We start from the raw sequence: 26,244 nt of genomic DNA, 5'->3' as shown, positions 1-26,244 counted from the left end.
GACTTTCTTGCTTCCTTCAGAATATTCATACAGTTTGATGGTAAATTTAAATACCCAAACTCTGTGACTTTAGGAGCCAAATCGCTAAATTCAGTTCTTTAGGATTTGGATGTCTGATTTCTCAATGGTTCTGTGTAAGAAGACTGGAGTTGAGGCATAGATTTTGATGTGGAACTAGTGACAGCTCCAACAGGGTGTTGTACCATGGTTGACGAGCCTATGTGGGAGCTACCAGAATTAGTGTGAGCTTCGGAACCACCCATGGAATGAGCAGGAGAGGCGGAAATGCATAGGCAAATATCCCTGACAAGATCATCCATAGGGCATTGCCCTTTGATTGTGGGTGCCTAGAGCCGATGTTTGGGTATTTTGCGTTTTCGGGTGTGGAGAATAGGTCTATTTGTGGAAATCCCTGATGATGGAAGTACGGTAAGTTCCCACTGGTGAATTTGTGCCTTCTTCTGCTGAGGAGATTGGCAATTTGATTGTTTACTCATGGGAGATGTTCTGCCAGGAAATAAATGTGATGGATTGCCCAATTCGAAATGGCTTGAGCGAGTGTTGACAGTTGGAGAGAGTGTGTCCCCTCTTGCTTCTGCACATAATACATTACTGTCATGTTGTCCGTCTGGTCTAGGACAGTTTTGGCTACAAGATGAGTCTGAAAACCTTTTAGTGCTAGGAAGACAGCTAAGAGCTCCAGATAGTTGATGTGGGGAGTCTTGTGCTTGTTGCTCCACAAGCCTTGTATTGTGTAATCTTTGAGATGAGCCCACCAACCTGTTAGAGATGCGTCTGCTGTGAGTACAATCTGTGGAACAGGGTCAATGAAAGGCCGACCTTCTGATAGGTTTTTTGGGTTCCACCACTGCAGAGAGCAATGTATATGGCTGTCTACCAACACTAGATCGGTTAATAGACCCTGTGATTGATTCCACTGACGTGCTAAGCTCTCTAGTAGGGGGCGCATGTGAAGCCTTGCATGGGGTACAATTGCTATGCAAGACGCCATCATTCCCAGTAGTTGCATGAACACTCTGGCGGGTAATGGTTGGTTGGGCGGAAACTGTTGAATGGCTGCTTGAATATTGTGTATTCTGGCTACATTGGGACAGGCTAGAGGTTTGACTGTGTCTAGAGTGGCTCCTAGGTAAGACTGCATCTGTAAGAGACACAGGTGAGACCTTTGTGCATTGATGGTGAAGCCCAGTTGATGAAGTAGATTGATAGAACCGGGATTCCCTAGTTGGCTGAGGTAGGTACCTTAGACCAAGTAGAGACCATCGCTTCTACATCAGGGAAAGGAAGGCCACCTTCTCAGATAGCCCCTGCTCACCCCCTTGGTAGCTTGGCACGAGCAGCCAGGCTTATCTTCAAGGCAAATGTGTAAAGTATTTGCAACCACACTCCCAGTGACCCACTGGTGATACCACAAAAGGACTCCACACGAGTTTCATATAAAAACAAGTATAAGTTTATATAAAAAAATATACGATGAGACCACATAATAAAAATCCAACATATGCGCATTTGTAATATTCCTCCTGGACGGTTGTTAGGCCAGCCAGCCCTTGTAAGTTCTGGCGGTATTAATGAGCAATTCTAGATGATCCTATGCAGTCCTAATGCAATGCTATGCAGTTCGTAATGCAAGAATCAGGCACTTTGCAATGTAAAAATAATGCAGTTCGTTATGCAACAATCAAGCAATTCGTAATGCCAAAATAATGCAATGCGTAACGCAACAATCAGGTAGTTCGTTATGCAAACTAATGCAATGCGTAATGCAACAATCAGGTAGTTTGTTATGCAAACTAATGCAAAGCGTAATGCAACAATCAGGCAGTTCGCTCTGCAGAAATAATGCAGTGCGTAATGCAACAATCAGGTAGTTCGTTCTGCAAACTAAGGCAATGCGTAATGCAACAATCCGGTAGTTCGTAATGCAGAATTAATGCAATGCGTAATACACTCCAGCACAGATCAAGGTGCATTAGACGGTCTCTCTGCCCCTCGTACTGACTCGCGGTCAGTTTCCATCAACATATGCCCCCAACACGGGTCTGGTGTAAACCACAGTGCAGCTCCACACCTCGGCCCCGGTACTGCCACTCCTTGGCACGTACGGGTTGCGATACAAGCTGAAACAGAGGCTCGCGCTTCATGAAGGGGAGAGGCCGAGAGCGTCTCTCTCCGAGCCCGCAACCCGCCATAGGCGCCGACACACGTTACCTGGGGGGTGCGACCTCGCTCTCCTCTCCGCCTCTCGCGACTTGAGCCTCCGATGCAACTTGGTTGATTCAGGGCCGATGGCGATAACGAAGATCTCCGGCTGCAACAGGGCACATACACACAGCGTCGCTGAGACTCCCTTGAGCTTCGGGTGTGCACGGTCACAAGGCAATCCTCACGAAGGTCTCAGGCTGCAAGAAGCACACGCACACAGCATCGCTGAGACTCACTTGAGTTCCGGGTGCACACAATCACAGGGCAATCCTCACGAAGGTCTCCGGCGGCACGAAGCACACGCAAACAGGGTCACTGAGATTCACTTGGACTCCTGGCGCACACGATCACAGGGCAATCCTCACGAAGGGCTCAGGCTGCAAAAAGCACACGCACACAGAGTCGCTGAGACTCGCTTGGACTCCAGGTGTCCACGATCACAGGGCACTTCTTACGAAGGTCTCAGGCTGCACAAAGCACACGCACACAGCGCCGCTGAGACATTTCTGGAAACTTTTGTGTTCCTGAGTTTCCACAACAGGGAGCCAGCTCGCCTCGGGCCCTTGGGGTTAAGTTACTTCAAGACACAGCGCAGCAAAGTCCTTTCAAGCAGGCGGGCACAGCCCACAGCAAAGTCCCTTTAGCCTCTCCTTGGTTAAAGCAGCAAACTGCAGGCCAGTCCCAGAACACACAGCAAGGGTCAGTCCTTTCCTTCAGTCTATTCAGCTATTTCTTCCTTGGCAGAGGTTCCTCTTGACCACAAAGTAGTTTCAGTCCTGTTCCATTCCAACGTTCAGAGGTTTCAGCTCTCAAAGTTATACCCCTAAATGTCTTTGAAGTCTTTGTGTTCAGGGGGGCACTGACCCCTGTCTAAACCAGTTCTGAGTGACTCCCTGCCAGTGACACCTTATTCCTTTGATAGGTGGGGTCTGGATCCTCAATCACTCAGCAGGGGATGGAGCCATTGTTTTATGGCAGCAGCCCAGGCATCTTCACCTCCAGGGGCTACTCCTCCCCCCTACACTCCAGATGCAGGTCAGCCTGATGCTGTCTCACCTCCTCCCCTGGGTCAAGACATTCCCCAGATCCTATCACTTTCAGATCCAGGCAGTCAATCCCCAACCAGGCAGAAACACACAGAAATGTTAGAGCACAAAAACCCAGCCACTTCTATAAGAGTGGTTTCTAAACACACAATGCAAAACCCCCCTTCACAAAAAGATGTGTTATTGAATTGTGAGTTCAGACATACTTAATTTCACCTCTCCATCTTAAGCCTTTGGGAAGATAGGCTGGAAACATATTACACAGCCTTCCCCATTCTGTCCTATGGGCAAGATGGCCTTTCAACAGTGAAAACCGAAATGGAGAGTATTTCACTGTTAGGACATGGTACACACCTTAGTACATGTCCTACCTTTCACATACACTGCACCCTGCCCAGGTGGGTACCTTGGACCTACCATAGGGGTGTCTGAAGTGCATAGAAAGAGTAAGGCATGGCAAGTGGGTGCACTTGTAAGGACAACATGGCAGTTTAACAAACTGCGCGCAGGCACTACAGTGGCAGGCTTGAGTTCTCTCTTTAAGGCTACTTGTGTGGGTGGCACTATTAGTGCTGCAGGTCCACTAGTAGCATTTGCATTACTAGCCCTTGCACACATAGTGCACTTTACTAGGGACTTTACTAGTAAGGCAAATATACCAATCATGGACGCCCAATTAACATTACACTTTACACAGGGAGCACTTGCACTTTGACACTGATCAGCAGTGGCAAAGTGCCCAAAGCATCTAAGTTGGCAACACCATGTCAGAAAAAAGGTCTAGGGGGAAAGCAAAAAGTTTAAGGAACTTCAGCCAAAAAGGGCCAAGTCCAACATAGATCTATTGTGATCTCTGTGTGTTGCAGACAGTTTTGGTAAGTGCTGGCTTTGATGAGCCAGTCGTATAAATAGGGGAAGACATGAATTTGTTGTCTTCTGAGATGAGCAGCGACTACTGCCAGGGATTTGGTAAAAACTCTGGGTGCTGTAGTCACTCCGAATGGAAGCACCTTGAACTGGTAGTGCTTGCTTGCTATCACAAATCTGAGGTATGTGCGATGAGCTGGATGAATTGGAACATGAAAACATGCGTCCTTTAAGTCTTGAGTAGACATAAAGTCTGCTTTTTGTAAACGTGGAGGTATTGGTTGAAGTGTTACCATGTGCTCTGACAGTATGTAATGATTTAACTCTCTCTGATCCGAAATAGGTCTTAGGGAACTGTCCTTTTTGGGGATGAGAAAGTAGTCAGAGTAAACCCCTGAGCCCTGGTACTGTATTAGAACTGGCTCTATAGCTCCTAGTAAAAGAGACTTGACCTCTTGTTTTAGCAAGTGTATGTTTTCTGTAGATAACTTGTGAGATCAAGGTGGAATGTTTGGGAGATTGCTGGTAAGCTCCAGGCAACAATCATGTTGGAGAATTCCAAGCACCCTTTTGTCTGATGTTATGGACTGCCAAATGGGGAGGAATTGTTGAAGTCTTCCCCCGACAGGTGTGGTATAATCAGGGGGAAGCATTGCCAAGTCACTGTTTGTTGAGGGAAGGAGAGTTACGGGGTGTGTTACCCTTATCCCTACCTTTGAAGATGTTGCCTCTATAACCTCCTCGGAAAAAACATCTGGAGGGAGAGGACTGGTTGTTACCTTTGTAAGTTGAGGTATTTTGATCTGGGGGTATCGATTTTGACCCACCTCTGTATGAGGAGCGAAGAAAGGAACCTCTGTTGTGTGCCGTCTGAAGCGTTTCCATAGATTTAGCGACTTCAGTGTCCTTTTTCATTTTTTCTAATGCCTGCTCAACGTTAGGGCCAAATAGGTTTTCCTTATCAAATTGTGTGGTAAGCCTAGATTGTCGGACCTCAGGTTTACTACCTGAAATCCTTAACAAAGCGTGTCTCCCAAGGAGGATGCTAGTGTTAACCTCTCTAGCTGCGGTGTCTGCTGCATCTAGAGCACAATGAATAGAGGAATTGGAAATGAGCTTACCCTAATTTACTAAGTCTTGTGCTTTAGCCTTATGCTCGTCTGGGAGATATAGGAGTGATTGCTCCATTTTGTCCCAGTGAGCTATGTTATATCTAGCTAACAGGCCTTGGGTATTTGCAATGCGCCATTGATTTGCTGCCAGAAGCATCAATTTGTTTGGATTCTTTATCTGCGGAGGAGCATCCCCTGATGTTTGAGCATTGGATACGACTAGGGAATCTAATGGCACTTGTCCCTAGATAAAAAATGGGGTCTGTAGGAGAGACCTTATATATTTTGTCCACTCTAGGTGTTAAGATACGTGCTCTGACTCGGTCTTTAAAAATCTCATCAGCACGTCGCATCATGCCTTTAAGCGTTGGAAGCGATTGTGATGACCTGTGTGTGGATGCTAGGGTTTCAAACAAAATATCTTCCTGTAGTGATTCTTTGTGGAGCTCTACCCGATGGTAATGCGCAGCCCTGACAATGAGTTCTTGGTGTGACGCATTGTCGTCTGAAGGAGATGGTTTGGCTGGGTAAAGATCTGGATCAGTATCACCTGGGGGATCCACTGTGTAATCTGTCCATGGACCTGTTTGAATATCCATCCCCCAATCATCTGCATCATTATCATCATCATGAGATTGAGGACAACCCTGAGGTGTATTTTGCGAAGGATTCGCAGGTGGTGACGGAGGTGGTGGAGGTGGAGGCGATGGTATATGAAAAGTTTTTGGTGTCGACGGAGGCTGACCTTTCGGTGAGGAAGGTTTCGGCTCTGAAGGCTGCTTGGCTTTCGATGCGGAAGATTTTGGCTTCAAGCTAGACTTGTGCTTCGAACCGGAGGCTTTCGGCTCCGAGGAGGCTTTTGGTGGACTCGGTACTGAGCCGGAAGGTTTGCCTGGTAGTTTCGGTGCAGGTCCCGAAGGCGGGGCATTAGAAACGTCGTCTTGGTGTCGACCTTGGCCAGAAGGCAGAGGTGGTGCTGAAGCCGTGTGTTTTTTTAGAGTTTGTGGGGGCAAGGGGTCTTCGGTACTCACGTCACCTTGCCACTGCGGTAGTTCTTCGGCATTGAGGTCTGTCTCGAGCTCTGAGTCTGAGTCTTGCTCGGAGAAGGCTTCCTCCACCTCTGCCGCTGATGTCTTGATGTCTTCTGGACCGGAGTCTTCACAGAAGATGTTTGGCTTGTCTTCGTGCTTTGAGGCTGCATCTCCCGACGTCAAGTCCGAGTCTGCTTTGATCAGAACGATCTGCAAGCCTCAGACTTTTCCTTGTGGTCCGGAGACAAGCACAAGTTGCACACTTCATGTGAGTCGGTACGCAGACACTTCACGTGGCACCGAGGACAGAATTTAAACGGAGTCCGATCCATCGAAGGAGAGCTGACTGAGTCAATTCCGATGTAGAAACGATAGGCGGAGAAGTGAGAAACGTGTATGGTAACAATACCGTCGAGGGTAGAGAGGATTGGTGTGTCGAAAGGAACCCGAAGAACGGTTTCAAACCGAAGCGCAGCAATACACGTTCGAACCCGATGGCGGAAAAAAACAATCTAACAAAGGAGTCGATGATCATGCACACTGTCACCGAAAGGAGGAGTCACCTTACCTCATTAATAGGAAAGACTTCTTCCAAGAACAACAAATTGCAAACATCCGGGCCCAACTCTAGATGGCAGGAGTATGCAAAGCATGTGTATCTACAGCACACATGCCTCGAACATATTGCTTACGAAATATTGCTCTCAAAAATATCATCAAATTGGGTGCAGCTAATCTGTTATTAGCTATGATTGTGTGTGGCATTTTTGTAAATTATTTTTATGACACAATATTTTTAACAAACAATGTGCAGTGTACAATATGCTGGTGCATTCTGTATAAAACAATGCAAATTAGAATAAAAGTGCTGACAAATCGCAGGATTCTTGGGTATTAAATTCTCAGGCAACTGTACTGATGCTCATTTAAAAAAAAGTGCGGTTCATTCACTGGTAGTTCGAATTATAAACTCTATTTGTCCTTTCTTCATTGAACAACCTATATTGCAGGGTGCACATACAGCTATTTTCTCTTCGCGACAGGAAAAAACTGCGCTCCCATAGCCTCACTAACAAAAACAAGCACACCTACTTTCAAAAGGAAGGCCAGTTGCTTCTTCTGCTCCTCAAGCCGGATGCTGGCAGCTTTCCAACGCTCCTGTATTTCTGTGAGCTCTGCCTGCAGGGAGGACTCAGCCCCACTATCCGCAGAGAGCAATAGCTGCTTGCCGGCTTCGACTGTCAAGATATAGCTTCCTTGCTGCCTAAGAAGAACCTTTTCTTTCAGCTGCAAATTCAAGCAATAAAAAAATTTCAATTATTATCATTATTTTTTTAAACCAGTAGCTAAACCCAGTAAAGATTTTTACGTGAAGTTCATCCTTTTCCCTTTTGAGGATTGCTCATTTTAAGAGACACTTACTTTCAAATCGGAGTTTGGAGGATCGCTCCTCAGATTCCTGTGTGCTACTTACTTAAAACAATCTTAAAATTGTAAAGCCTAATCACAGGAAGTTCTACATTCAAACTGCAAAGATGGCACAAAAAGGTCTGATACATATTTTCTTCTGTCATGCTATTTTTCTATGGATACAGAAAAAAAGAAGGTTCTTTTGGAGAAAGGTAGGATTGTATACTGTGCAGTGTAGTTTCCACAAAGAGGCAAAAAGAAGCATGGCTTCACATTGGTAATTGTAAAACAAGAATCCTCTGGGGATAAAATAATTGTTTGGGAAAAATGTTTGGCTGTTCAATTCAAAATGGTCTAAATGTGGTATGGTGTTTTTATTATGAGAACAAAAAAGCACTAAAAATAAAAGACAATTGCAATGTGCTTTTCCATAACTAATTTTTAATTTGTTGATGAGTAAGATTCTCCTCTTCTTCAGACGCAAATCTATAAGGAACATAGGGGCATGTGTATCAAGCCCTTTTCCCGTTCGCAAACGGGCCGATTCTCAGAATTGGCCCGTTTGCGAACTGGAAAAGGCCTTTTGGGATGTATCATCCTAAAAGGGCATCGCAAATTAGAGAATCGCAACATTAGCGATTCCCTATTTTGCGATTGCATTTAAGGAATCGCAAATTGTGATTCATTAAATGCGATGTAGAAAGCACCTAAGTTGGGCGAATTTGCATAAGAAATCGCAAATTACCACCAACTTGCAGTTGGCGGTAATTTGCGATTTCTTTGAAAAAAGCACTTTTTTGCTTTTTTCAAAGTGCCATGTAGCACACATACATGCCCTTAAGGCATGTCCTGGGTCCGAAGGGAGCTATGACAAGATGCCAGAAGAGCTGTCATATTCATTGTTCTATTTCTCTACAGTAGTTCACTTTATATGGACAAGGTACAAGCAATCCTAAAGGCACTAAATCTACATTCTACTACATGATGGATCTTCAGTACCTGAACTTCATCCAATAAGGTCCTGGCATGCTGCAATGGGATGGGCACATTGCCAAGACCACTGACAGGTTGGAAGGTCACTTCTACCAGCCACTTGCGGAGCTTCTCTGCCATCTCCCTGTAACGCTGCCATTGGTGGATCTGGCTGTCAATGATGCCGCGTCTCTGCTGGGCCCTGCGGATGACCCCCTGCCACTGGTTGCTGAGCAGGGCTAATTTCAGATTGAACTCATCCCTATGGCAATGAAAAGAAATCAACAACTGCTCCACAAAATGTAATTTACTGCCCACTTTATCATTAAACTGCACTGGCATCAAGGAAACAAAGGTGTTTAAGAAAGAGAGATGGTTGAGGGAATGCATTATCATCACACAATTCTTACTTTTCTGGAATTTGTAGTTTAAAATATGCTGATATTAAACTTCTGTTAAGCACTAAAAGCCAGCAGCAATTTGCAAATGATTATGTAATTGAGTGGGTTGAAAAACCCACACAATTCTCTTTGGGCTGAAAAGTAAGGTCAATTATTTTAATACTTTCCCAAAATCTTAGAAATAATACATATTAGGGGCACTATGCTAAGTAGACAACCCAGCGTTCAATATTTCCTTGGGTATTGCTGTTCTTGCAGAGGCTTGACGTTGCTGCAGTGTACAAGGTTAATTGTCTCTCAATTCAATCTAGGTCAGACAGCAACAGTGATTGACACAGATTCAAACAGAGCCAACCCAGATTTTATTTGTCAAACCGACTTATAATGAGGACCATCTTCAATATGGCAGTGCACATTTTGGGTATGTGGTACTAAACACATTTGATTATCAGGTCATATCACAGTGTGCCAATAATTCCAACTATATTAACCCAAATTCACAATTCCATACAAGTCTTTATTCTCCAAATGAACATATGGGGTTGACAAAAATGAGAATTTCCCTTATTTGTCTCCCCAAGTCATTCAACCAATAGCTCTTCAATATCATAAAATAGACAAGGTATGGCTCCAACATTCACATGCTATAGATACTAAATCCCCCAAACGTTCTCCAATTGTAAAATAATGCCTCCATCGCCCACACCATCCTCACAACCACTAGAGCAATAATTTATGAGCATAATCCAGTGGGAATTAAATGCTAAAAGAGAAAATCATAGTAAAATAAATATTAGCTATATCTACCAGGACCTGTCCTTTATCCTTTATCTCAGACTCATTCTTATTATCATGTCAACAATTGGCATTCTGCTCAGATCTGCCCATCAAGAATATGTGCGCATAGCTATAGCTACCCTCTGCATAAATGGCCACAACACAATAGTAGTAGAAACACCGAGGGCCCTATTCACTAAGGGCCTCCACAGTCGTGGCACGAGACCCTCACTTGTGGCGGGACCTCTATACTGCACTTTCTCATTATGAACCTCCCAACACGAGGGCGGTGGTCCTTTATGAATCACACCCTGAATCCACTTTTTAAAGCTTTAAAAGACTATGTATGGGAAATGCTACTTACCCAGTTTGCATCTGTTCTTGGCATGTAGAGCTGTAGAGTCACATGCTGTGCATAGCCTACCATCTAGTGTTGGGTCCAGTTGTTTGCACTTTGTTTTTGTTTGAAGAAGTCAGGAGGTAGATGACTCCTTTCAGTGATAGTGCGACTATATTGTTAGATTGTTTGCAGCAGAGGGGGATAATGGAGCTAGTAAAAGTATTAAGAGATGTTCATGTATATATGTATGTAAGTAAGATGTAACTGCAACAGGTATAGGTTCCCGTGGAGGTGGGTGGGCGCATGTGACTGTACAGTTCTACATGCCAAGAACAGATGCATACTGGTTAAGTAGCATTTTCCGTTTGAGGCATGTGAGCTGTAGATCACATGCTGTGCATAGACTATATAGCAGTTATCTCCCAAAGCGGTGGCTAACCTGTAGCTCTTGCAGTTGTCTGAAATTGTGTACATAAAACTGCTTGGCCCACACTAGCTTGCTGTCTTGCTAACATATCTACACAATAGTGTTTTGTGAATGTGTGAGGTGTAGACCATGTTGCAACTTTGCAGATATTATCTATGGGTATATTTCCTAAGAAAGCCATAGAAGCCCCTAGTTTGCGTGTGGAGTGCGCTCTAGGGGGAATTGTTAGTGTTCTTTTTGCTTTTGCATAGCATATTTGAATACACTTGACTATCCACCTTGCAATGCCTGTTTTTGATATAGGACTGCCTTTATGTAGTGGAGCAAAAGCGAAAAATAGTTGTTTTGTTTTGCGGAAAGGTTTTGTCCTCTCTATTTAGTAAAGAATTGCTCTATTTACATCTAAAGTGTGTAACGCACGTTCTGCCACAGAATCTGGTCGAGGGAAGAACACAGGCAACTCAACAGATTGGTTTACATGAAAAGCAGAAATTATCTTTGGTAGAAATCTAGGGTTGGTCCAAAGAACCACTTTGTTTTGGTGTATTTGTAAGAATTGTTCTTCTATGGTTAGCACCTGAAGCTCACCCACTCTCCTCAGAGATGTGATAGCTATGAGAAAAGAGACCTGCCAAGTGAGAAACTGTATTTCACATTTATGCAATGGCTCAAAGGGTGGACCCATTAGCCTGGTGAGGACAGTGTTGAGATTCCACACTAGAGCATGTGTAATTCTTGGAGGAATGATTCTTTCAAGTCCTTCCATAAATGCTTTAATGACAGGCATTCTAAAATGAGACAGATGTTGTCTGTTCTGTAGATATGCAGCTATTGCAGCAAGGTGTTAGCGTTTGGAAGAGTAAGCTAAATAGGAACGCTGCAGATGTAGAAAATAGAAAATTATGTTTTGAACTGAAGCATTCAGTGGCTCTATCTGATTGTTATTGCAGTATATTACAAATCGTTTCCACTTTGCTACATAGCATGCCCGTGTGGTAGGACGTCTAGCCTCTTTGATAATATTCATGCAGTCTGGCGGGAGATTAAGGTAGCCATACTCTAAGATTTCAGGTGCCAGATCGCAAGGTTGAGATGGCTGGGATCTAGATGTTGTATCTCTCCATGGCTCTGAGTGATGAGATTGGGAGTGAGGTGCAGTTTTTGGTGAGGAACTACTGAGAGCTCCAACAGGGTTGAGAACCAGGGTTGTCGGGCCCATTTGGGAGCAACTAGGATAAATGCCATGGACGCCTGTCTGAACTTCCGAGCCACTCATGGAATGAGTGGGAGAGGCGGAAAAGCATAGGCAAATATTCCTGACCAATTCATCTATAGTTAATTGCCCTTGGACAATGGGTGTGGATGTCTGGATGTGAAACTTGGGCATTTTGCGTTTAGGTTTATGGCGAACAGATCTATGTCCGGAAAACCCCACATTTAGAAGAACGAGAGGAGAATTTGAGGGTGGAGTAGATTAGCAATCTGATTGTTTACTCCTGGAGCGGTGTGCTGCAAGGAGAAACATTTTGTGACGTATGCCTGTCTCCAGATGGTCTGTGCTAGTTGTGACAGCTGGAGAGTGTGTCCCCCCTGTTTTTGTACGTAGTACATTGCTGTCATGTTGTCTGTATGCATCAGGACAGCTTTGCCTACTAGATGAACTTGAAATGCTTTGCGCGCTAGAAAAATCGCTAGCAGCTCTAGATGACTTATGTGAAGCTGCTTCTGCTGCAGGCTACACATGCCCTGAATTGTAGGCATCTGGAGATGAGCTCCCTAACCAGTGAGCGATGTGTCTGCTGTTAGCACTATCTATGAAACCGGGTCTATGAAGGGCCATCCTTTTGAAAGGTTTTGTGTATTTCAGCACTGCAGAGAGTGATGGGTGAGGCCGTCCACCAACACTAGATCTGATAAGAGGCCCTGAGCCTGGTTCCACTGACGTACTAAGCACTCCTGAAGGGGACGCATCTGGAGTCTTGCGTAAGGGATTAGAATGCAAGATGCCATCATCTCTAGTAACTGCATGAACACTCGAGCTGGCAATGAGTGTTGAGGCTGAAACTGACAGAGTAAAGTTTGCATGTTGCAGATTCTGGCCGGATTGGGGTAGGCCAACGCCTTTTGTGTATCTAGTGTGGCTCCCAGATACGCCTGTGTGTTGGATGGATGTAACTGGGATTTGGAGAGATTTAATGTGAACCCAAGATCGAGGAGCAATTGAAGTGTTTTGTGAGTGTGACAAAAGGCAGCTTTTTTGCGAGCTGGATTTTATGAGCCAGTCGTCCAAATATGGGAAGACGTGAATATGTCGTCTTCGAACATGAGCTGCGACTACTGCCAGGGACTTGGTGAAAACCCTGGGTGCGGTAGTTACTCTGAAGGAGAGCACCTTGAACTGATAGTGCCCGCCTGCTACTACAAACCTGAGGAATTTGCAGTGAGCAGGGATATGGAAATAGTCGTCCTTTAAGTCCAGAGTGGACAGAAAGTCGCCTTGTTGAAGGAGCGGTAGCACTTGCTGGAGTGTGACCATGTGAAAGTGGTCCAACTGAATGTATAGATTTAGTTCTCTGAGGTCTAGTATAGGCCTGAGAGAGCCGTCATTTTTGGGAATCAAGAAGTACAGGGAGTATATTCCGGTCCCTTGATGTTTTGATGGGATTGGTTTTATGGTTCCTTTCTCCAACAGAGATAAAACTTCATTTTTTAGAGAGGTAAGATATTCCTGTGACATTGTGTGTGATCTTGGAAGAATGTTTGGGGGAGTGTTTGTAAGTTCCAGGCAGTAACCATATTGGATAATTTGTAAAACCCATTTGTCTGAGGTGATGGTGTTCCAGACTGGGAGAAGTTGAGAGAGACGTCCCCCTACAGGAGTGGAATGATCGGGGTAGCGGAAGGAAGTCACTGTTTGTTATTTGCGGGGAAGTGCGTGTGGAGTTGCCTCTGCCTCTTCCTTATCATTGTTTCCTCTAAAACCTCCTCTAAAATAGCCTCTTGATGAGGGCTATTGGTTGTTGTTGTTCTGTGGTAATATTTTTGGAGCCAATCCTATAAAAGGAGCGCCAAAAGGAACCCCTACTCGCAGTCAACTGTAAAGCCCCCATGGACTTTGCGACCTCGGTGTCCTTCTTCATTTTTACCAGTGAGGTGTCCACTGCTGGACAAAAGAGGTGTTCCGTATCAAAAGGTTGATTGAGAATGGAGGCCTGTACCCCAGGTTTGAAACCTGAAATACTCAACCATGCATGTCTACGTAGCAGTACGCTGGGGTTCATTGCGCACACTGCTGTGTCTGCTGCATCTAATGCGAACTTGATGGAGGTATTGGTGATATGTTTGCCCTCCTGGATAAGATCATTTGCTTTAGATTTGTGGTCATCAGGGAGAAATTGCATATGTTTTTCTAGCTCATCGCAATGAGCCCTATCATATCTGGCTAGCAAAGCCTGAGCATTAGCAATGCACCAGCGATTATCTGCTTGTGAGGCTACCCTTTTGCCAGAGGCATCAATTAACTTGGACTCCTTATCAGGAGGAGGGACTGTTAAAGATTACATGGATCTGTTAGCATGAGCTGAAATCCATTTTGTACTTGCCAGCCATTTTAGTTAGCTATGTGCTAGCCATTTGCTTTCTCCCTCTTCCAGAGCCTTGCACATGCTCAGAAGGGCCTAGCTAGTAGAATGCACCTGCTCCTAGTATAGAACTGTCAGGCTGTTCTAACTGATGTCAGCAACTTATTACTCCTCCTACTAGTTGACAGTGCATTTTCTGTATGACCATCTATGTGTGTAACTCTTCTCATGTGTACTTGTACCGCCTTCTTTTGAGCCCCTGTGTGGGTATATAAGAACCCTGTTCTCTGTACTCCTTAGAATGCCTCCTACAGTGACTTGAGATTACTGTGTGACGCAATCTCCCTCATCTGAGGTTAATAAAAAAGATGTCTTTTATATTACAGCTTCTGTGCCAATCTCTTCTTTGCTGTTGGTTTAAAAGGACCAGGTGTATCAGTGAAACCCCTGAGCAGGTTTTCATTTCTTCACTTGGTGCCCTCTGTGAGGCTCATCAGAGAAGTGGCTATCCAAGGGAGTGGTCTTGATGGGAGACAGGAATCTACTGAGGAGGACAGAACAGGACTCTAGTAAAAGGTACCCTAAACTGAGATTCTCTGTCTCTGCAGCCCAGTATATTTCTGGTCTTCCTGATTTGACTCCTCCAACTGCTTACCACTCCTGACTGAGAACATTTTCAGCGTGAGTATTCTAAAAACGACCGTTTGGTCACTCAGAACTTGGTACTGAGGTTGGAGATTTTTGTGCTTGGTAAGGTCGTTTGTTGCGATGCTTTTTGGAATTGCATGGAAATTGGCCAATATTTGGAATTTGGAAATATATGAATTGCAATTTATATAGGCAGGCAATGAGAAACATTTGTAAACTTGAACGGCACACTTTGAGTTAAGTGCTACTTTGTGTATAATATTGTATATGCTGCAATATTCTTGGCATGTCTGTTCTTAGCACACATCGTAGAATGTGTTGCTTTCTTGGAGGTACCATTTTGGAACTTGTATGAAATCAGCCGGCCTCCCTAGAGGGGATACCTAACTAGGTTTAGGTATAAAAACGTATTTCTTCCTCGGTGACTAGTACCCCGAGGAACTAAATATGTTGGTGTTCTGCCAGCCAAATTGGCGAATTTGGTGTATTTTGCCTTCTTGAAAATGGAAAAGTGTTTTTTGGGCTGTTGTTGATCTACTTTTGAGAGCTTTTCTTGTAAATATGACTTACAACTAGTATTTACAAATGGTTTGGTTTAAGTACAGTCTGTGGGCTGTCTTTTGTTTCTGTCCTAAGTGTTGATCTGTGGGTTAAATGTGTCTTTAAATGTCTATGTGGTTTGTCATTAGTGGTACTTGTGTGAGTAAGTAGCGATTGCGCTCTTGGTGCAAGAATGGCTAGAGCGCTGTATGTCTGGAATGAGCTCAATGTGTTGTTTTTTTGTCAGCATTCTGTTATGCAAAATATCATTAAAATAAAATATATTTTAAAATAATCCAGCATTGAATTATATAATATATGCTAAATAGCTGCACGCTATCATTAAAATTGACAGAGTAAGACACTATACATGTGTGCAAATTGCCACGATGCTAAAGATAAAATTAGAATTCTCATTGAATAGGAATAAAAAAGGCCTCAAAAACGAAATTGTGTGTTTTGCAATAAATAAACTAAAATACAAAATGTCACAGCATTTATCCTTATGTATTAGGTATTAAAAGGCATTCACATTATTTGAGTGAGTTGGTTGTTGTTGAACTAAACATACATTACAGAACAATAGATTTGTGCTGGCTTGAAAGGCTGGCTTGAAAGGCGTGAGAATTCGACGCCTGCGGATCACAAGCAGCTGTGTCAGCACATGGCTATTTCTGACTGCAGGCCACAGAAAGAAAGAATGCTGAAGTCCACTAAATCCTAAGTCAGTGAAAAAACACGGTGTAAAACCCTGCATTTCAAGACTGCTGTTTTAAAAGTTAGAAATATAGTTTCATTATTTTGGATAACAGAGAACAGATTGACAGTAGGGATTTTCCTTTCTTAATGCCTTTTTAAATAAGCATATTCGTGGTTTGATGTTAAATAATAATTGTCCTTTTAAAAGTGGCGCAGATTTTTCATGTTTCAAGTTAGGCTTCTGTGCTTAGGGTTATGAATGAATGTGCTTAAATATGATAGGCAAGGGATGAAGCTTGCTTTTCATATGTGGACTCATCAAAATGATTGTATTTATTAAAAAATGATTATATAAAAAAATGTTATTAAAGATAAGTGTATTAAATTCATTTTTTAATATTTATAATGCCTAATAATGATACTGTGAACTCCTAGCATTAAACTTGAATTTAAGCAGTGCTGTACCGCAATATGAGGAAACTTACATGTGAAATGTCACTTTACCCAGGCGTACAAAACTCATTTTTATATGGGTATACATTATATATTTCTGATGCCACATCTCTGGAATGTGTAGGGAGGATTCTTGGGATGACTAATATGCCAAAAATTGTAGGATATTCATTTTTGAGTGCCCCAAACATCAAAGTCGAAATTGGGTAAAATTCACTATTAACAAGCAATTCTGCCACTCAGAGCAGCTTTTAAACTGCCTTAGGCTCCAGTAAATGCACATATGTAAGTATAGAATGAGTAGCTGACATCTATACTGCTAGACAAGCACTCTGCACACTGCTTACAAATATAAATATTTATAAAAAGCCAGCAGAAGTTATTAAGCTTACCTCTGAATTGCTGGCAGACAGGAATGGAGTGGGTTTGCTGTTCAGCTCTCAGTCTCAAAAGGACACTTTGAATTGGGAGAACCACATGGAAACCCTTGCACACAAAATGGGACAGCTGGCAATGAGTTAAAAGGTCGAGTTCTACATTTAGAAGCCTAGCAGGGCTCAGAGCAAGGTTTGCTTTGACATTTCGACATTTGAAACTTTTTGAACGACAAAATGGCAGGCCAGGGAGAGAAAGAGAGGTTTTGCTTACATTTTTTTTTGGCAAAGGCAAGTTTTTGTGCACTGATATGAACAAAAGGCAATATAATGGTATATGTCAGCTCTGATTAAGAGAATGGCTCTGCCATGTATATAGCACTAATGCTTTTAGGGCTGAGTTAAGGAAGCAATGGGATTTAGTTTGAATTCATGCGCCCTCATGTTCCACTTGTACATTTGCTAAAGGAATTGGTGGTTGGTTATTCATGTTCTTTAGCTAGTTCAATGTGCTATTTACCTCCTATAACTTTGTTTATGCCCAGTTGCTACAAATAGGGGTTGATGGTGTTGACAGAAATGAAACCTGTTACAGGTTTCCTACTGTCAAAATGGGGGAAGGAGGCTAGCTCCTCTACACATTATGGGTAGGCAAATTTATGTTTTCTTTCTCCTTTTCTCAATTTCTTTTGAGCCTGTCTAAATTGTCTGTGAAATAGCCATGATACATTTAATTGGCTATTCAGTAACACTGTTTTAAACATTGTTAGCATTAATAAAATGAATAAATAAATATGTTATGTCACTGCCCATCCTGTCTCATGAAATGGGTAATTTTTTTTCTAAAATTCTCAGGTGATAGCACCATTATTGTTTATGTTATTCTCATGCTACATACAGTTTTGCAAGGGCATTGCTAGTCTTTTATTAGCTAGTCTGTGTAAATAAACTGACAGTCCTTACTAGAGCTGATGTTGCATAGTTTGGATCGTGAAAAGTAGAATGCAGGGAAGATGCCCATGTGATCCTTAGCAAACATATTTGAGGATAATATTGCTTTATAGGAGTTTGTTTGTCACAACATGTTCTGCTGGAGAAAATGTACCCATTATGTTGAAGTTTTTAGTTCTTTATGAAATAGGAATCCCTGTTAAATTAGCAGTTTTAGATTTTCCTGCTGCTCCTATAACATGAGAGCATGGTCCTAAGCATACAATGTAGGCGCTTTTATTAAGAGAAATCATTTTAGAAGTGCCTGCAGTCCTGTACAAGTAATGCAAAGTCTATGAGTAAAAGTGTAGAACATTTCCTTTTTTCTTGAGGGTCTTCAGATGAATAATATAGGAATACACATATGTAAGGATTTGGAGTATGTCTGTGTTGTTTTTCTCTTTTCCTCAGAATTTAGTAAATGAACACAGACTTCCTTGGCTGCTTGGGATTGGGTGACGTATTACTCTTGTCAGTTCACCAAAGAGTTCCTTTTATACTTGCCAATAGGTCCAGGCTGTTGTTTTTTTTTACTCTCACATAGATAGATGAAAGTGGTTCTTGGGTGCCTTGCTAATATATAGGGTGTCCCAAGACTAGGAAGTATTCTGAGAATATCCTCTCTGTTGATAGATTATTTATGTGCCTTGTCTAAAGACCTTTTTGTTCTGTCCACCAATAGATATTTGTTGCCTTACAACCATTGCCAGAAGGGCGCAGACATCAGATTTAGCTTGGGGAGTCAGCACCAGTCCAGCTTGAAGTCAAGGTGAAGGTAACCAGCACAGGCATTGCTGGCAACTAGGACCTCAGTGAAGGTAGAAGGCCGGAAGCACTGGGATGTGAATTGTGTACCCCTGCCACTGTCTTGGGCGAAAGACGGGGTCACAAATCAGAAAGGAAAAATCGTGGATCAAGTTTTTGATTCCCAGCTGAGAGTCACAGACCGACCAGAACGGCAAGGAAGTTTTTGCTTGAGGTAACCCCCTTTGAAACAAGGGTTGCTTCAGGTACTTCAGCATCACGCTCCTGAATGCTGGCTGTAAAGTCTTCACCTTTTGGTTGTTGGTCAAGAGATACCTGGGCACACTGGATGCAATGTGTGGCCCCAACAAAGAGCAGTGTGCCAGCAGAGCAATACAGGAGTTAGGGAAGGACTTGAGTTCAGGGTACAGGTGCTGTGTCTTTGGTGCCTGTTAGATTGAAGTGAAGAAAACTGATGCACTGCCTGAGACACTGGACAGGATCGCTGGGAGCATTTGCCCTGGTGGGTGATTGCCCTATCCTGAATGAAGAAACTTTTCCCTTGAAACCGGGCCGTGATTCCTGAGTTGCGAGTTGTGCAGCTCCACCGTGGGAACAACAAGAGCCTGCCTGTAAGGCTTAAATGGACACAGGGAGAAGACTCCCCTCTGACTGGTTGTACAGCAGCTTTAATTTTCCATGGACTTCTTCTTTTTTTTTAGTGTTGAAAATGTACCCCTTTAGTCGTCCCATTTTTGAGGGGGAGCAGCCCTTTGCAGCTCTTCGTCCTAATTCCTATGGCCCTGTGTGGTCCTCCTGGTCCCCTGGATCCAGGATTATTTTTGTAATAATATGTCTGACGGCTTTAATAATTGCATTAGGAATAATGTTTATTCTGCGAGAGAAAAGTTCATCTGAGCTGTTGACAAATGTTACTTTACCCTTTCCTTGATTATAATGATTGACACTCTAGCCCTCATAAAGGAAACACTAGAAGTCTAGTGAAAATCTTTTTATTAGATATGTGCTGTTGGCTATTCTGAAGTTGAAATGGATGGTCACTGAAATGCATAGGAGTCTTGAAAATGTTTCTACTGGATGGTTCTAGGATTTGCTTAGGACTAGAAAGTTAATAATTCTGTTTGTGATAATAGTCATTACTCTCTTCTGCTATCTGTATGACCCAATGCTCTGTTCCCTTTGTACTCCTGCCTATACCTTATATATACCCGCTTAACAATATTTAGAATTAGAAATGCCCACCTAGCAATGAATTAGGATATTGATAAATTTATGAAAATTAATGTGCAAATATTTTTCTGTGTTCCTACTGGATCATGGGAATGTATTTAGCTCATGCTAAAAGGACCATCTGTTAAAGATTACAGGGATCTGTTAGCATGAGCTGAAAGCCATTTTGTACTTGGCAGCCATTTTAGTTAGCTATGTGCTAGCCATTTGCTTTCTCCCTCTTCCAGAGCCTCGCACATGCTCAGAAGGGCCTAGCAAGTAGAATGCACCTGCTCCTAGTATAGAACTGTCAGGCTGTTCTAACTGATGTTCGCAACTTATTACTCCTCCTACTAGTTGACTGTGCATTTTCTGTATGACCATGTATGTGTGTAACTCTTCTCATGTGTACTTGTACCGCCTTCTTTTGAGCCCCTGTGTGGGTATATAAGGCCCCTGTTCTCTGTACTCCTTAGAATGCCTCCTACAGTGACTTGAGACACAATCTCCCTCATCTGAGGTTAATAAAAAAGATGTCTTTTAAATTACAGCTTCTGTGCCAATCTCTTCTTTGCTGTTGGTTTTAAAGGACCGGGTGTATCAGTGAAACCCCTGAGAAGGTTTTGATTTCTTCAGGGCCTCACCTGTGTCTGTGAGTTAGCTCTCTTTTGCGAGCATTAGAAACCACAAGAGAGTCTAAGGGTAGCTGTCCCTTGATGTATGCAGGGTCAGTAGGTGCTGGCTTATATTTCTTCTCAACCCTAAGCGTGATGATTCTTGCCCTTACAGGATCTTTAAAAACCTCATCTGCGTACTTAAGCATCCCTTTAAGCATTGGTAGTGTATGTGTAGTTTTCTGAATGCACCTTAAGGTCTCAAACAAGAAGTCCACCTCTAAAGCCTCCTTATGTAGCTCCACCCCATGGTAATGAGCAGCCCTATTAAGAAGCTCAATGTAGCCTATATTGTTGTCAGGTGGTCATTGCCTGGACGGGTATAAGTCAGGGTTAGTATCTGTGTGTGGATCAGTAGCATAATCCTCCCATGGGTCAACATCTTGTGGCCTATTGTCATCTCCATCCCCATTCCCTTCATCCTGTGAGTCAGATGATAGTGGTGGTGGTGAATTAGTACGTGAGATGAGTAATTGAGGATTAGTAGGTGAAGGAGGTGGCACATAAGGTGGTGAAGGTTTTGAACCCACATTCCTTTCCTTCAGGGGCATGTGGTGCTCATCCTGTTGGGCCAATTTCCATTTTTCAGGCATTTTGGCATGAATATGTCCTGTGTCTGGGTTAATAACCAGTTCTTTTTGTTTTGGATCCGAAGGTGTAACATCGTTCCGAGACTTTTTTGTCGGAGTCTTTTCATCTTTACTTGCAGTTTTTGGCATCAAACATTTCGGCTCCGATCTCTTCAGTACCGAAGATTTAGGCTACGACAAAGAAGGAACGTGGACCAGGACGTGCTTGGATTCGGTGCCGAGGATTTCGGCTCGGCACCTGCATGGGGCCAGCTCGTGCCTGAGCCGGAAGGCTTTTCATTGTGTTTCGGCGCCGGGCCCGCGGGCAGGCCGCTCGAAACTTTTTCTCAGTGCCGACCTTGGCCACAGGCAGAGGAAGGGCCAGTGCCCTTTTTGTCTTTGGTTGTTGGGGCAAGGGGGTTTCTGTACTCATGGTACGCTGACCCGGTGTAACTTGCTCCTCTTCTTCCATTTCGGAGTCGGAGTCGGACACAGAGACATGTTCCTCTTCTTCGGCTCCTTGAGGGTGTATTTCTTCTCGGTCCGAATCTTTACCGAAGATGTCAGGTACGGAGCCGCCTTGGTGTTGCATGTTGTGACGTCGAGCCGACGGTCACGAAGCGTCTTCTTTGATCGAAACGATCGGCACGCGTCGCAGTCTTTCTCATTGTGTTCCGGGGACAAACAGAAATTGCACACTTTGTGCAGGTTGGTGCGCAGAAACTTGGCGCGACATCCAGGACAGAGCTTGAATGGAGTCCATTCCATCGCCTGCTAGCGAGCCCAGCGCGGGTAGGCCCAACGGCCCTTCACGAGTTTTCTGATTGAAGATCTTTAACTGGAAACGATACGCAGAGAATGGGAAATGCGATAGAGACACAATACTGTCGAGGGTAGTGGATTGCGCATTGAAAGGAACTCGAGAAACGGTGCTGAACTGGAGGACAGCAATCCACATCCGAACCCGATGGCGGAAAAAACAATCTAACAATGGAGTCGATGCCCATGCGCATTATCACCGTAAGGAGGAGGCGCCTACCTCGTGACTGGAAAAGACTTCTTAGAACATAAACAAAGTGCAAAAATCCGGACCCAACACTAGATGGAAAGCTATGCACAGCATGTGATCTACAGCTCATATGCCTCAAACATATATATATACCCTTAGACATGCAGATCATTTTTTATCAAATCACATTTAGCAGAATGTAACAAAGAATATGCCATGTCAGCACTTACTGGCTAACATTAAATCTTTCTCCCACATGGAAAATGTTACTTGATGAAAAAACAAAAGCATGTTTTTGGCATAAAAAATATTTGATCCAGAAAACTGGTAAAGGAATAAATGAGGTACCAAGTTCACCCCGCTGTTAGAAATGCAGGAGGGGAGAAAGGGGAAATTCCCTTACCACCCCGGTTCCGGCAGCAGGGTAGGTCCACGACCTTTAGCGTTCTTCTACGTTGGACCCAAAGTAGAGTCCTTATACCCGTCGGCAACTGTTGCAAGACCGCCTTGCTATCAGTTTAGGTTACCTTACCAAGCCTGTGTGGTATGTAGAATTTTCACATATCCACCTAGTGTAGATAGTTTCATCACTGATCCTGAGGAAGTGCCCTGACCGCTATGGCTACTATGGCACGAAACATGTAGATTCCTTTGAGAGTAGGGTATACACAACTAGATTCATCATTTCTAGCTACAATACCAACCTCAACCACATTTATTTTAATTAGGCTGTTTACCACCATAATAAAGTGTATTTTTGGACGAACTGACCTATTTTATAATCACTTCACCTACACTCACATCTACACACACTAGGGCCCTTACCCCCACTGCACCCATCGGCAGGAACAAAAGATCCCCGCTAAAGAGCCCCAATTTTGGGTGCCCGTCAGGTATTGCAGCACCGACCTGACGAGGGGCAGGCTCAAATGATGAAGCATGACACCTAGCTTGCTGGGTGTGTGAGAGCCCTAGTTCCGACAAGGGAATTTCCCCTTTCTCCCCTCCTGCATTTCTAACAGCGGGGTCCACTTGGTAACCCATACACTTGACAGTACTCTTTCTTATCTTCTTTAGAGGAACTCTGTACCTCTTCTTGTACACAACCTTGACGGGGTATGTACGTTGGACCTCATTAAACTTACCCCTTTGTCCCTACGTTTGTTGAAAAGGAATAAATGAGTCACCTTTCAAATTCCATTATTAAAAAATTCCAAATAAAAACTGATTTAGCGTTACCATTAAAACTTTTCAAAATACAGTGTGTAAGATTTGTTCCAGATCCCATCAAATCCTTTCAAAATACAAGCCAGATGCACAGTACGTGCAAAGCTGGGAGGCTTGGGATATAGACACCCATAAAACATATGACAAAAATGTAATCAGATTACAGTTTCATAGATTGTACAAATAGACATTTAAAAGAACTCACAATGCAATAATATCAGTACTCAATGTTGGAAGCCATTCACAATTCACACACGTAAAACAGGGAGAAAGACCTTAGAGCATGAGTAATATTGGTGCAAAAGACAACTCAATATAAAGTGGCAGGCACATAAACGATTGAATAGAATTAGCATACTCAGAAATCAAAAATAGCAAAAAGACATTTAATGGCAACATTTCTAAAAACTCTGCCTGACTAGCAATGAATGTTGCAAACAGAAAATGATATCTGTTCACCTGTTTGCTGACTAAATGGGCCACCATATATCATTTATTGTACTCATAAACATGCTGTGAAGGACAAAGAGGGAAGAAGAAAAAAATTAAATGTGCCCAAGAAACCCCCATCTGTGGCAACACCTTGACTTATGGGTCGCCTCAATCCACTTGGACATAAAGATGGCCAATGGAGAAATCCACAATGTTTATTTCACAAACATGAGATTTGCTATAGATGGCTAGATGCCTTCAATTTAGTTTATGTCCAACACAGCTGCTTATATGGTGCTCTTTAACTGATGTACTTTTTCTTGCATGAGAGACTATAACAGGGAACATGGTTAGTAAAGAAGAACAAAGACCATTGCTTTGAACAACAGGCAGCCTCTGCTTGTGTTTTCTTCTTTTAATAAAAATATACGTTATTGCATTAATCATTTGATTACAATAAAGAATAAGCAGGCATAAAAAATGGAATAAAAAAATCACATATTTTCCATGCATAATATCATAAAAAAGAAGATATACATAGTTTGTGATATCAATTTTTGCATCTCTATACAGATCTGATAAAAAAACATCTAGTTGTGCAATGTTTTATAAGCATGTTCTAAAAACTGAACCATCCTTCTGATGGCACTTTCCCCGTGGGCCTAAAACAATAACGTATAGCCTCTGTAGTTGTTCTTATTTTGGCATTATTAAACATGGGGCGTAAATATAACCTCCGTGTAGGCAACAGTCTCTGGCAAATGCATATTACATTTTCTAGAGTTTCCTTGCTGATTCCACAAAGCCGACATCCCTGAGTGTCTTTAAGAGCCTTATTCCAAGTCCCTTCAAACTCCCCTATCGGAATATAGAATTGTCTGAACCTTAGGTATTTCCATTTAATGTAGCTGGTCAGAGTCCATCCCAAGTATTCTTGAGCCTGCAAGGTATATGTGTCAATTATTAAGTCTGTGTGTTTATATTTCCCGGCTTGTAGACGATCTGAATTTCACTGTGTTAACTTTAATGTTTTACATATTAGTTTTTTCCGCACATCCCTGGTCATTCGTCCCATCTCCTGTATATCAGGTAGTTCATAAGAGTCTATTTCCATCATTATAGTAGAAAGTTGCAGATCTCTTACTTTTTTACTTTGAAGTTCCTCCATTATTAGATGTTTCAATGTGCATGAATCGGCCTTAGCACAATCGATAATGTAGTTAACACAACTGATCTTATGTAGCATTTCCAGAGATTTTAGGCCAAATTCCAGCCGTATCATACAATGTGGAGTAGCCTGTCATAAATGGAGTATGGTGCGTACGCATTTCATAAAACATTTTTCGAGATCAAAAATGACTTTCTTGTTCATGGCAGGAGATGCGTACAATAGAAACGGAATCATTTTCATCTGTAAAGCTTTTAGAGATGGGATAATTGCATTCCCTCCGCACAATTTCATAAATCTCGCAATTGATTTTGTGATAGTTATGATTTTACACTTTTACAGACCGTATGGTTCAACCATGATAACTTTTTGTCAAATGTTACGCCGAGCTAGTTATAATGGTCCACTACCTGGATTGGATTTTCTCCTAAAGTCCACCACAGTTTTGATTGTGTAGACCGGCCAAATGCAACATTTTTCGTTTTAGATAAGTTAGCTATCAAACCATTCACTTTATTATATGTGTCTAGTTGGTTCAGTTGATGCTGTAATCCATTAGAAGTTAAGGATAAAATTACTAAATCATCGGCATATGCTAGGTATAGTATTTTTGTGTCCCCTAATTTAGGTGCCACACCCATATCTGAATTTATCACCGAGTCGATATCTGCAACGTACAAAGAGAATAACAGAGGTGCAAGGACACAGCCTTGTTTAAGACCGTTAGTGGTATCCATTTTTGGAGATAGTGTATTATCATGAGCCAGCTTCACCCTGACCCATGTATCCGAGTGCAGGCCAATAATAAAATTTAGAAAGTTCAAATCGACCTCTCATGCTGTTAATTTATTCCACAGCCTTTGCCTGTTGACCTTGTCGAATGCTGTGGAATAGTCCACAAAGCAGGCGTATAATGTTATTTTCCGCAAGCTTTCCTTTTTTCCCATTATGACCAGTGAAACAATGTTATTGAGGGTCGAACACCCTAAGCAAAATCCAGTTTGTGTTATTGGCATTAATGATTTTTCCTCCGCCCATGCCCTTAATTTATTCTGGAGATGCTTCGAAAACAGTTTCCCTTCAAAATCCAGCAACGCTATTAATCTATAGCTGGATGGATCCACTTTTGGGCCTCACTTGTAAATCGGGTGGATAATCGCTCCTTTCCAAGAAGATGGTATCATTCCGCATTTAATTACCTGTAGGAACAACTGTTTTAACATCGCACTCCAAAATGTTATGTTAAATTTTATCAAGCCGATAGCGATACCATTGGGTCCTGCTCCCTTGGATGAGC

At 42.8% G+C, this 26,244-nt stretch overlaps 1 protein-coding gene across 1 annotated transcript in view; it reads right to left on the bottom strand.

Annotated features, from left to right (window-relative positions):
- The window catches only part of SYNE1 (spectrin repeat containing nuclear envelope protein 1), a 1,959,630-nt gene that overhangs the window by 288,850 nt on the left and 1,644,536 nt on the right, over positions 1–26,244 (bottom strand). The window contains exons 124-125 of the mRNA XM_085611789.1: positions 8,692–8,926; positions 7,375–7,569 (exon numbers count right to left, since the gene is read on the bottom strand). Coding sequence (XP_085467915.1) covers positions 7,375–7,569; positions 8,692–8,926 — 430 coding nt within the window. The remainder of the gene's footprint in view (positions 1–7,374; positions 7,570–8,691; positions 8,927–26,244) is intronic.

Source organism: Triturus cristatus, chromosome 6 (genome assembly GCF_964204655.1).
Source record: "Triturus cristatus chromosome 6, aTriCri1.1, whole genome shotgun sequence".
Classification (NCBI taxonomy): domain Eukaryota; kingdom Metazoa; phylum Chordata; class Amphibia; order Caudata; family Salamandridae; genus Triturus; species Triturus cristatus.
This window is presented reverse-complemented; position numbering and strand designations above follow the sequence as displayed.